Here is a 12,602-nt window from a genome sequence, read left to right as displayed (position 1 = left end):
CACACTTATCTGGGCAGAAGCCCCACTCAATGCCATGAGGTTTATTTATGACAAAGTGTGGAGATGGGGAGGCTGTATATGCAGAGGGCATTTGAAGCTGACGTGCTGTTCAATTTCTTTTTTTTTTCCTTCCCATCTGAGGTCTCCAGGTATTCTGCCTGACATGGGGGAAGGGGTTCATTTTTTAGACCTCTATTAATCCAACGATGCATGCATTTTCACAGCTGCATAAGGTCTTGTGGGGAGAGGAAGTTTTTGTAGAATTGCAGAGTTGCAAGGGGCCCCAAGAGTCATCTAGTCCCACCCCCAGAAATGGAGGAACCTTTTGCCCCTCGTGCAACTCTAACCCACAACCCTGGGGTTAACAGTTGTGTGCTCTGCCAAATCAGACATCTCAAAAGGAAAACAAGGTTGAAGGTAAGGGAGCCCGTTTGAGGATATCATTATTTATTGGAACTGTTAGAAGTATGACTGTCTCTTTAAGAAGTAAGCTGCAGAGGGAATTCTGGGAAAAGGAAGGAAAATGCAAAGCAAAAACAAACCCATTTTTGTTTTTGTTATTTCTGCTGATTTTGAGTGGAATGAATCCTCTCAAAGCTCCCCTTGAAAAACTGCCCAATGTGTTCTTGGCTGGTAAATGTTTTTTATATCAGTCACTCTGGTCTGGAGAGAAACTCCCAACTGGGCCCGAGAGGCAGATTTAGTCTCCTCAGGCGATTCTGAGGTGGGTTTCATTTCCCCACAGACAAAAGAAAGGGAGGAGGGTCTCTCCAGAGAACGAGGCTCCTGAGAACGTGTAGAGTTCCGCTCCTGAGTTAGCGTCAGAAAAAGACACACGTCCCCCTTCATAGCCCAGAGTCACCCGGATCCTCCTGGGCTTCTCACTCTGGGAAAAACAAGACGAATAAGTGGTGGTGAAGGGCAAGTACTTGCCTCCAGACTTCCACACAGCCCAGATCCCTCGCTCAGGGCCTGAGGAGAAGTGGCCCTTTCTCATCACAGACTTCCTGGCAACCCCCAAAGCACATCTTTCCCCACTTTCCACAGTGACTTCCCAGAAATGGCTGCCTGCTTTGAATCCCTCATATCCCAACACACAAAACTCGTGGCTAAATCTCTCAGGATTATTGGGCAGGTCTTGAGGATTGTATCCCCATTCTCTCCATCTCAGGCCTTTCCGATCCTTGGACAGGATGAGCCTGGGATGGGCTGTGTCTGGATCCAGAGTCACATTTGCTGTGGGGGAGAAGATGAGGGAGAGAGAAGATTAGGTAGTCAGCTGGGAGTCGGGGAACAGACATCCTGATTAAAAAAACACCCCAAAACCCCAGATTTCCTTTCAAATCTGTAAGGGGCAAAGAGTACAGAGACCCCCCTCCCATCCTGAGGAGCAGCTCTTCCACCAGCAGTAGTGCCAGCGGGGAGGGGGAAGGGTCGAAGGAGGAAGGAGGAAGGAGGAGACGGGGCTCTGGCAGCAGAGGAGAGCCCCTGCTACACGTGGGAGAGGAAGAGAGAGGGAGGGAAAAGGGGGAGAAGGAAAATTCCCTCTGGTTCCGGAATTACGCAGGAGGAAACGCGGAAGGTGATTTGGCGTGCCCAGACTCTTATGCTGGAAGAAGACGCGGAGCGCGCCATTCCAGGGTTCTGGTTCGGACTAGAAGGATGTACCCTGTACAGCTCTATCACTGTAAATAAACTGCACACAATAAAACCATGAAAAGGCCAGAACGTGCAGAGTCGTTACTCTAGAGTAGTCGCAACGCGCAGCCTATGACAAGATCAATGGGATTTCTTTACATCGCATGCAAGACTGAGATTCCTCCTTGCGGACTCTCATCAGAATAAATATCTTCCTTGTTGGTTTTTAACTCAGTTTTCTTCACTTTCTTATACAGTGGTACCTCTAGTTACTGTATGAACTTAATTCGTTCCGGAGGTCCGTTCTTAACCTGAAACTGTTATTAACTAGAGGCGCGCTTTCGCTCATGGGGCCCCTTGCTGCCACTGCGCTGCCAGAAATCACACAATTTCCGTTCACACCCTGGGGCAAAGTTCTCAACTTGAGGTAACTCTTCCAGGTTAGCAGAGTTTGTAACCTGAAGTGTTTGCAACCTGATGCATTCGTAACTCGAGGTACCACTGTATCCAGTGAGTTTGTATTGTGCCTGCCCTCCTCTCAACCCAGGCAGGTTTGAGGGTGGTTCACAGCATTAAAATACACCACAAAACCACATATAGGCATCCCCTCACTTTCACGGGGGTTACGTTCTGGGCCCTCGTGCCCACAAGTGAAAATTGTGTTAAGTAGGGAGCCTGTTTATTCCTGCTCTCCATCTCCCTCACCCACTTGGTCTCTCCTTTGCCTTCCTCCCTACCATCTTAGAAGTTCAGGGCTTGCCGTCAGGGAAGAGGAGGCAGGGGGCAGGGCAATTTTACAAAGGATGGCTTATTCTATGCTTCTCTTTTGGATTTAACATATACCATAAGACTAGTTCCCTGGTAGAAGGGGGAATAACTCAAAAGGTTACCAGTTAGGGGCTGAGACCGTCATGATAGGGCTCTTAACTTAGAAGAAGAAGAAGAAGAAGAAGAAGAAGAAGAAGAAGAAGAAGAAGAAGAAGAAGAAGAAGAAGAAGAAGAAGAAGAAGAAGAAGAAGAAGAAGATATATTGCTCCCTCGCTTGCCACATGAAAGTATTTGGGCTCATGTTCACATCTTTGCGAACATAAGCGTGCACAGAACAATTTATTAAACTGTTTAATATCTGCATATGGACTCTCCTTAAGGGTAGGGTTAACTCTCGCCTTCCCAGACTCCCTCTCCAATATCTTGTAGCTGAGCCAGCCTCTCTGCCTTTGTGGTACAAACAGCAGGGCTAGAGACAAGCTGTGGATGGTTCTCAACTGTACAGAAGAGACTCTTTGCTCCCCATGAAACACTAGTCGTTCCCCTCCCGGGTGGATTAACGTATCCATGTGAAATTTACCTCTCTGGAGATTTCTGAATGACTGAACATCTGAGGAAGCAAAAAGAGAGGCTTAATGGGCTACACTGCAATAACACCATAACGAAGCACCTGCTGTTTCCTTACTTCCTTATTTCAAACAAAAGATTAAATCATATAACAAATAATTGCAAAGATGACAACCGTAGGCCTAAGGAATTGAAACAACGTGTTTAGCTGTGAATCCTGCATTGCAGAGGGTTGGACTAGATGATCCTTGGGATCCTTTCAAACTTTCCTATTCAATGATTCCATGGGGAAATCAGAAATGGTAAACCATACTAGAAAATGGCGGAATACAATCTTTCAAAATTCACAAATGAAATGGTGATCTTTACTGGAGGGCTGGAGGAAGGTTAACATCTGCCCCAAATAAACGTGGGGAAAAGCTGTTCAAACTGGAATTTCCAAACATGCTGACAAACCAAATTGCAGAGGAAGAATTGGCAGAGCTGGAATGGGGTTGATCTCATGAGAACTGTGGGAACTCTCAGGAGATTGGGATGGCTGAAGCACCGGAAATGGCTGGTGAGCTTGAGACTCTGAGGAAAAGGCGGCTCAGGCCTTGGCTGTGCTGCTTGAAGACCAGTCTGGGCAGGAGGTGGAGGAGGGACTGGGTGCTTGTGGGTGCCCTTTCAAACACATGTCACGAGGGGGAAATCCAAGGAAATCTCGAGAAGCCTCAAAAGAACCTCTCCAGATTGTGTGGAAGGAAAACAAAATGCAAGGGAGGTTCCATATACACGAGAACTTGAGAAGAGGGACATTGGACTGACCCTGCAGGATTATCCTTAAGGGCTTTTGTAATATATTGTAAGGCTCTGAGGCTTTTTCCTACAAACAAGCAGTATATAAATTTTATGAAAGAAAGCAAAATCTATAAAACTGAGGGGGAAACCAGGATAATACTCTATGGGCAGGAATGGAACTCAGACTGGTGTGCAGGTTCTTCGCAGGGACGAACTCTGCCCCCAACCCAATCCTTCAAACCCCCTCCCAGTTCATTCATGGGACAGACAAAGAACCCAAACACCACTAGAGGACTGTTACCCACAGTTATGCCATTGATGGGGGTCCCAAACTCTGCAGAAGAGACAGTTCAACACCCAAGAAATATCAGCCCCCATCCCTCCTGTGAAATTGTTGCTCCCCTGGAAATTTACCTTTCTGAATCTGTTTTCTGAATAACATAGCATCTGAAAAAAGATATAAAGTGCAAGGACAACACTCTTCCACCTGAAATAAATCTCCATACAAAAGTAACACTTCATAACATAGAATCCGTAAAATTAAGGTACAGTGAAACCTTGGTTTTCAATCGTCTCCGTTGCCGTACATTTTGGCTCCCAGAAGTCAAAAACCCGGAAGTAAGTGTTGCAAGAGCCGCGCCTCGGAAATCAACCGTTTTGGAAGTCGAATGTCCTTCTGGAACAGATTACGTTCGACTTATGAGGTTTGACTGCACAGTTATTAAATAGTACAGTGGAACCTCAGAAGCCGACCGCCTTTGAACTCAAATGTTTTGGCTCCTGAACAAAAGAAAAATGGAAGTGATTATTTTTTGGAAGCCGAACATCCAGCACGGCTTCCGCAGCTTCCAATTGGTTCTCGAACCATTTCGGGAGTCGAACGAACTCCTGGAACGGATTAAATACAAGAACCGAGGCACGACTGTAGAAAAAATGGTTAAAAACAAGAAATTCATAGGAACAATCTATAAAAATAACTAAAGCCTTAAAACTCAGCAATCATAAAGCAAGCTTACAAATCTATCTATAAATAAATGTAAACTGGGCATGTGGGTGTGTTTCCACTTTTCACCAAAACCACTTGACCGATTGAGGTGAAATTTTGACGCAACATCACATGCAAATGTCTGAAGGCTATAGGAAAGTTTGCTAAGACAGATGTCACACGTGTGCCAGGTAAAACCCCCAAAAACCCCACATTTCAAAACGCACCACTCGGATGAAAATGCATGCTGGAAAAAGAACCAGTTTGCAAACCAGCACCCTCTAGCGGCGGCTACACTGGTACTGCACCTATAAAATCTTCCCTCTCAACAGCACCTCTGTTAATACTAGGCCGAAGCCTTTACAGACTAGGCCGAATGGAGGTACTGACTCGCCTGGGTGGGGGTTGTGGGGAGGAGGGGACGGGATAGGTCAGGACACGGTGGGGCCAGTCACAGGGATGAGCCAGGGGGTGGGGGGAGGAAGGGGTGGGATACGTAATGGGTCGGCACAGGGTGGGGGGAATTACACGGATGAGCCACAGCAACACGTGGCAGGGCCAACTAGTAGAAGAATAAAAATATTCAGCATGAATCCCGGTGGTCTCTGAACTTTGTCCCTGAAATTGGGCTCTACGTTCTTGGACTGTAGGGGAGGCAGAGCTATAGGAATCCTGCAAAAGGATAAAGAGGGGAGATGGAGGCAGCCTTAACAACTTCCTCAAGCAAAGTAGTGGGGTAAATTATTGAAACCAAACTTGTGATAAGCAAGGAGAAACGAAGGTTAATGTGAAAGGCTTGGCAGAGCTCTCAGGCAAAAGGAAGTCCTTCCTCACAAACCTTCTGCAAATCTTTCAGACTGTTAACAAGCATAATCGTGCCCTTTGGGGCTCATCCTCAATGGGGGAACTCTCATGAGATCTTGAAGCAGCTGCAGGTGGACGTATGAGGAGGAGATGGCTCAGGCCTTGGCTCCACTGCTGAGAAACAAGCCTGCACCAATAAAGAATAGACCAAGAATTCAGGCTAAGTCTTTAAGTTGTAGTCAGAGTTGTAAGTCTTTAAATTGTAGTCAAAAATCAGTCAGAAGTCAGAAGCCAGCATAAATCAGAAGCCAGGACAGGGCACTGTTTCGGTGTCTCCACCTTCATCAGCCAGGTTTAAAGAGATCATATACATGTGTCCTATTATTTCCTGCATTTCTCAGAGTTAGCAACTAAGTTTGAAAAGATCAACGTGTATCCTGAGATTCTCTGCGCAGAAAATAATAGGACACGTATATGCTTCTGAATTATGCTGGCTTCTGACTTATGACTGATTTTTGACTACAATTTAGATTTACAACTCTGACTACAACTTAAAGACTTAGCCTGAGTTCTTGGTCTATTCTTTATTGGTGCACTTACTAACGAGAAACAAGCCTGAGCTGGAGGCAGAGGGGGAACTGGGGGCTTCTTAATGCCCTTTGACTCCATTCAGAGCAGGAGAACCTCCAAAAGGACAAACCCAGATTGTGTAGATGGGGAACCGAAAGGAAAAGGAGGTTCCGTAGAATTGTAAACAGATGCACAGGGGAGGAAAAAATCCCGACTTTGCTCTACACTCTGGTTCAGGCTTTCTTTACAAGCTTCAGCATCACAATATACATGGGCCATTCTGGGGGACAGGAAATGAAGGCTGGAGCACCAAGAAGGAAGGTATCCTGGGGTTACTCAGTTCCACACAATAAAAGCCAGGCGTGTTCAGTTCTGAAGGAATAATAGAATTCCCAGTGTGAAATCCTGGCAACCATTTTTCATTACCTTTCCATTGTTTCATTGCATCCTCCACAAGGTGATTTAGAACGCAGGATTCCAACTGGTTCCTCAGTTCTGCAGGAAAAGCCACTGGCTTCTCTGGACTCGCTCTTTTCTCATACCTGCTGAAAAGAAAAACAATGTCAGCCCATTCAAATCCACAATTTCTGGCTAAGGTAAAGAAAGGAATTGAGAGGAGGAAGCCGGCCGTGGAAAGCCTAGAGGGACAGGCAGGCACTGAGTGGGGAGTTTTTTCCTCACTACGGACTCCTCAGCCAGACCCCCAGGGGCCAAAACAGCAACCCCAGGCCTCTGAGTATCCCCACTGATGTCAATTCAAAGAAGAAGCAGAATCATATGGCATGTGAAATGTTCCTTAAAACCTGTACTCTGAACCTGAGTGACACCTTAAATTTAAATACTGCAGCCAGAATATGGTCAGGAAAATAGCCAATTCCCGCTCCTTCGTGAGAAATTGCCCCCTCCCAAGGGGCTCTATGGGGCAGGTGTTTCCTTGGGACAGGGTGAGGTGGCCAGCAGAGTGTTTGCTGTAAGAGTGACTGAACTGGTCAGTCTAGAAGGAAACAACTCAGGCAATAATTTTTCCTAGGAAAGCAGCTTTGGCTTGTTGTGTGCCAGTAAAACAGCCTTCTCTTAGCGACACTTGAGTAAACTCAAAATATTGGTTTCTGGAGCTTGGGGATCTCTTGCTTTAATACATTAGATAACCTCTGCTCCAGAATCAGATGTTTGCAGAAGTTGAGACAGATCTTCCACAGGTGCACATCCAAATCTAATGGTTCATTCAGGCCAATACAAAACAAATCATACACATTACAAAAGTAAACCCAAACCTCACAAAGGAAATAGCGCCAATTCATTGGGGGGAATTGGGGTGCTACAAGTTCCAAAGAGGGGGTCCTATCCTACAGTCTCGCCCCTGTTTGAGGGCCATGTTTGAGGTTCTTGCATTCTGGCCTCATGGAGGGATGCTAATGGAAATGAGCCAAATCCACTTACCTCTGCAAGGTGCTTCTCACATCCTAGAGGAGAAAAGAGAAGGGAATTATTAACTTTTCCAATACTGTATCAAGTTCTCCACATTTCCACATCTGTTTGCAATTTTTTTAAAAAAAAAATCCTTATGAAAATCCACCAGCATTTTAGGGAAACTTCATGTTTGTGGGTTCAAGAAAAGATTCCACCCCATCTCTTATATTATAATTTATTAACTTTACCCCCGTTTGCATTGTGCAATTGAGATGTAAGTAAGCCTACAGCATAATCCTGCCAGGGCACTGTCCCAAATTGTCTTCCACAGAAGTCCCCAAATTTTAAATTCTACTTTCCAACTGGAAATGAAAAAAAGGACATGCAGCATAAAATGCCTCCAAAGGGGTAATAAAACAGCTCAGTGTTTCTTTGCGCTCAACCACACTTCTGCTTTTCCATTGCCCAGAAAACACGGGTCCAAGTGGTTTTGCCTTTGTCCTGCCACTTTCCCTCAGGAAAAACTTGCTCCTTATTGCAACATCAAAGCAAATATCAGTCTGGATGAGTCCCTCTGTCTTGCTCTTTGGTCACTATGACTGAGCACCATTTTGGGCTGATCTGTGTCCACGGGGAAGGGGATCAACCCAGAAGTCGTGGAGGGAACGGGAAGAGAAGCTTGGTCAAGAGACTGGCTCATGTTGGAAGGAGACCAGAATGCATCTTTGGCGAAGCCCAGCAGAGGGCAGGAAGGCAGCATTGCCCAGTGGGAAGGCATTCAGAGACAAATCATCAGCAAAGAGCAGAAAATCACCTCCCGTTCCATCAAGGACACAGAAGAATCTCTCGTCTGCATTCAGATGAGTTAAGCATCCTAGGTCTCTTGGGTCTTCCTGTCCATTACAAACCTTACTAGAGGCTCTATCAACTGAGCCCCTGCACTCCTTGCATACATGAAAGGGGCACAGAAAGGATTGGAGGCAGCCTTTTCCTGGAGCCTTGTGCTGTTCCTGCCACCGTCTTACCTGCAGGAGTTCACTCGCTGGCTGCTGACCCTTTTCCTCCATCTCCTGGATGATCCTTTCAAGAGAGGAGAGATTCCTGGAGAGTTTAGCCAGCTGCTCATCCCTTCTCCCTGCAATCTCCTTCTCCACCTCTTCCACATGAGTCAGCAGATGTTTTTCTTGTTCTTCCAGGAACTGGCGCGGTTGTCTGAACTTCTCCACAGCCTTCAGCCTCTCAATTTCTGTTAGTTTCTGCAAGAAAAGACCAACACGGCTACCTACCTGCAAGAAAAGAGGAGGTCTGAGTGTGGAAGGAGCTTTTTTTTTTCTAGAAACGGGAGTTTCCTGCATGTTTTGGAGCATGGCATAACCTGAGTTCTAAGTTGTTCAGAGAACATCCAGGAACATAAAAGACCCCTCAGTTTAGACTGGGGCCATTTAGGTGTAGGAAGGCAACAGAAACAGGGGAAGAGGAGGAGGACAAAGTGCAGGGTTCATCCCCATAGCTCCCCTATTTTATTTAAAGGTTCAAAATGGCCAGAGTTTCCTAAAAATGAACAAGAGTGCACATTTAGAAAGACAATTCTTTAGTAATTTTTCTGGTAAATCCGGATTTGGATTGAATTGCTTCCACCTTTTCAGCTCACAAGTCCTCAGGCTTCTCCTTGACTGCTATTTACATAATATACGACAATGGGAAAGAAACTCAATTTAGCTGCATTCAAAGGTGAACTTACCTAATTCACTATTGCTGAAAAAATATGGAGACCAAAATACAGCTTTGAAATTCACACCTCTGGTATTTTCAAGTTTGACCCAGCCAGGTAATATTCACACAAAAATGTATTTATATGAGGGTACAGTACAGATCAAAATATTTATACAAGGAGGTAGCTACCCTAACATGTGATTCATTTTCATAATAATAAATTGATAAACAGAATGATATGGAAAAAGGAGAAATGGGGAGAAGCTGAAATGGGCAGATTTTCCCATCCCTCCTCAGTCCTGACTCGATTCTTCTTCTTCTTATAATTATTTATTGAAATTATATACTGCCCTATACCAGGAGGTCTCAAGTGTTTGTTCCCTGTCTAGTACCAATAGAGACCCTTACAAGGAGGTCTTTGCTTTCCTTGTCCAGATCTGCTTGAAAGGCCATAATTTCCTCTCTCTCTTTCCTCAGAATCTCCAGGCGGCGACGGATCTCTCCCTAAAGAGAAAAGGGAAAACTCAGGTTTGACAGACACAGAGAGTGGAGATGAATATTATACTGGCTTCTTGGGTCCAGTGGCCTTGCTATAATAGCAAAGTAATTTTACTGTAGGAAATAAAAGTACAGCGGTTTTCAACCTTTTAGGGTCCACAGCTCCCTGTTTCTGCGGCACCCCTGTGGGGCTCAGGGTCCCAGTTAGGTCACTTGCAGAGCTGGCAGCCCCTCACCCTTTCTCAAACACCCTCCCTTGCGGAGTGCTCTCTCAGCCTCCTCTCCTCCCCCCTCTCCTTAGGAGTCCTCCTCTTGGTCTCTGAGCTGCCCCAAAGAGAGGTTCCTCCCCCCCCCCCGCTGCCCCACAGGGGCCTGGGGCTTGTCTGTCCATCCCCAACAGCAAGAGTCCCTCACCAGTTTGCTTGCTTACTTCGAGGCTGCCTCAGTTCCTGGCAGCCAACACCCCCTGGCCAGCCCCGGAGGCACCATTCACAGCACACTGGTTGAAAACCACTGCGGAACTGTGATGAAAAAGTTTTCTAGTCCAACTAACTAGTCTGGAGACGAGCAAAGGCTTGCTCCTTTGTCTTCTCCAAGGTAAAGGGACCCCTGACCATTAGGTCCAGTCGTGACCGACTCTGGGGTTGCGCGTTCATCTTGCATTATTGGCCGAGGGAGCCCGCGTACAGCTTCCAGGTCATGTGGCCAGCATGACAAAGCCACTTCTGGCGAACCAGAGAAGCACATGGAAATGCCGTTTACCTTCCCGCTGTAGCGGTACCTATTTATCTACTTGCACTTTGATGTGCTTTCGAACTGCTAGGTGGGCAGGAGCTGGGACTGAGCAACAGGAACTCACCCCTTCGCAGGGATTCGAACTGCCAACCTTCTGATTGGCAAGCCCTAGGCTCAGTGGTTTAACCCACAGTGCCACCTGCGCCCATATATACCGGTATATACAGTATATATAATAGTACATGTCCAATTCTGTGTTGTTAAGGGAAATCATCTTTCCCCTAGTCTTTGCAGATGCTACCCTGAGCCACTGAGTCCTTTGCCATTTGGGTTGGAAGGAGATCCTCAGTCCCCCCTCCCCACTGAAACCTCATTGCACAGGCCCCACAGCACACACACACCCCAGAATAAGTGTGCTCCCCACCAGTAGGTGCTTCCACCCCCACTCCCAAATCTGCTTCCACCAGATACTTTGGGGGGGGATCCTACACCTTCTGGTCAATTCCTGGCTAACAGTCCCCTCCCCCCCACAGCTGATCCCTCATTTGCAGGGCATTAAGGAGGCATCCTGGTAGCCAAAGGAGACATGTACTTAGTTGTGTACAGTATGTGCAATTTACATTTGCAGAGTTCTAAATGCGTACAAAGCAGCCTGGCTGGGGAAAGTGGGGTTAACCCTTTCTCTCCCTGCCAAGGTCCAAATTCAAATCTTTGAAGCTGCTGTATTTCAAGATCCCCTTGTCCCCCTGGCAGAGAGAAAGATTTCTAATGTAATAAAGAACCACCAATTAATGCCATGCCTACTTTGGACCTGAGAATTTAAAATAAAACCTCTCAGGAAGAATCCACAGCTATTTCTCCCTCCTCAAGATCCATGGATCTCCTTACCTTGTATTCCTCGAAAGCCTCCTCCAGAGGAATCACCTTGTGATTTGCATGTTCCTTTGATTTGTCACAAACCACACAGATGGGGGCTTCGTGGACTTTGCAAAAGAGTTTCAGGGGCTCCCGGTGTTTCTCGCAGACTCCTCCTTTCCCTCCTTCTCCCTTTCCCTCTTCGCACATTCTCCCTTTGCCTCCTCCTCCTTCTCTCCCCTTTTGAAGACTGAGATTCTGAGCTATTTCTACCATGTTAGCCAGTTGCCGATTGGGGATGAGACCCCTTCTCTGGACTCTTTGTCTGCATTGAGGGCAGGAAGCCTCTGCCTCCGATTCCTCCCAGTACTGGATCAGGCAGGACTGGCAGAAGTTGTGCCCACACTCTGGGATGATGACTGGATCCTTGAAGTAATCCAGGCAGATGGAGCACGTGGCTTCATCATGGAGACGCTGGATGCGACCCCCAGCAGCAGCCATGACTCCCGCGTTTTCTCAATTTTCAGCTACTGGGAGTTTCCCCTTCCACGAAATGACTCATAAACTCAGTGACCACGTGGTCTTTTTTAAAAGAAATATGTCCCCAGGTGTTTGCATTTGCTGAATGTTTTCTCAAGTAGCAGTGAATGCTTCTGGATTGCTTCCCATGCTTTTGATTACACACAAACACACACCTTCCTAGTACCGTAAGTTGTGGTGTTCATACTGTAACACATTTTCATTCATAGGCTTCCTTGGCCTTTTTGAATTGGAGAACATCTGCTGCTGCCCTAAATGGACAGGACTTGATTCCACGAAGAAAACTCCTTAATTGCACATTTATATAAAACCTGCCCACCTAGCAGTTTGAAAGCATGTTAAAGTGCAAGTAGATAAATAGGTACTGCTCCAGTGGGAAGGTAAACAGCGTTTCTGTGTGCTGCTCTGGTTCGCCAGAAGTGGCTTAGTAATGCTGGCCACATGACCCGGAAGCAGAGATGATCAGAATTCACGCTGAACATTTTTATTGTGCTATTTGTATGCTTGCTTTATGATTCCTGAGTTTTATAGCTTTAGTTATTTTCATAGATTCTTCCTATGATTTTCTTGTTTTTAATTATTTTTTCTACAGTCGTACCTCGGTTCTTTATTTAATCCGTTCCAGGAGTCTGTTTCACACGGGTGGCGCTGTGGGTTAAATCACAGAGCCTAGGGCTTGCCGATCAGAAGGTCGGCAGTTCGAATCCCCACAACGGGGTGAGCTCCCGTTGCTCGGTCT

At 46.4% G+C, this 12,602-nt stretch overlaps 1 protein-coding gene across 1 annotated transcript; it reads right to left on the bottom strand.

Moving 5' to 3' along the window:
* Positions 1 to 438: 438 nt before the first annotated feature.
* Positions 439 to 11,824, bottom strand: LOC132591605 (zinc finger protein RFP-like). The gene is made up of 8 exons (XM_060270888.1): positions 11,357 to 11,824; positions 9,644 to 9,739; positions 8,548 to 8,778; positions 7,553 to 7,575; positions 6,539 to 6,654; positions 4,168 to 4,200; positions 2,987 to 3,016; positions 439 to 1,236 (listed from the first exon to the last, which is right to left on the bottom strand). Exons 1-8 carry the CDS (start codon positions 11,822 to 11,824, stop codon positions 710 to 712), a joined length of 1,524 nt encoding a protein of 507 aa, XP_060126871.1. The 3' UTR covers positions 439 to 709.
* Between the last annotated feature and the right edge of the window lie 778 nt (positions 11,825 to 12,602).

The sequence above is a fragment of the Zootoca vivipara genome, chromosome 2 (assembly GCF_963506605.1).
Source record: "Zootoca vivipara chromosome 2, rZooViv1.1, whole genome shotgun sequence".
NCBI lineage: Eukaryota > Metazoa > Chordata > Lepidosauria > Squamata > Lacertidae > Zootoca > Zootoca vivipara.
The sequence above is the reverse complement of the archived record's forward strand: the minus strand, read 5'-3'. Positions and strand labels throughout refer to the sequence as shown.

Coding starts and splice junctions, on each gene's coding strand:
- LOC132591605 (XM_060270888.1), bottom strand. CDS start 11,824: ATGGCTGCTGCTGGGGGTCGCATCCAGCGTCTCCATGATGAAGCCACG. Junction 8,779..9,643: donor AGGAAAGCAAAGACCTCCTT/GTAAGGGTCTCT, acceptor CTTTTCTTGCAG/AAACTAACAGAAATTGAGAG. Junction 6,655..7,552: donor GTGAGAAGCACCTTGCAGAG/GTAAGTGGATTT, acceptor TCTTTTCAGCAG/GTATGAGAAAAGAGCGAGTC.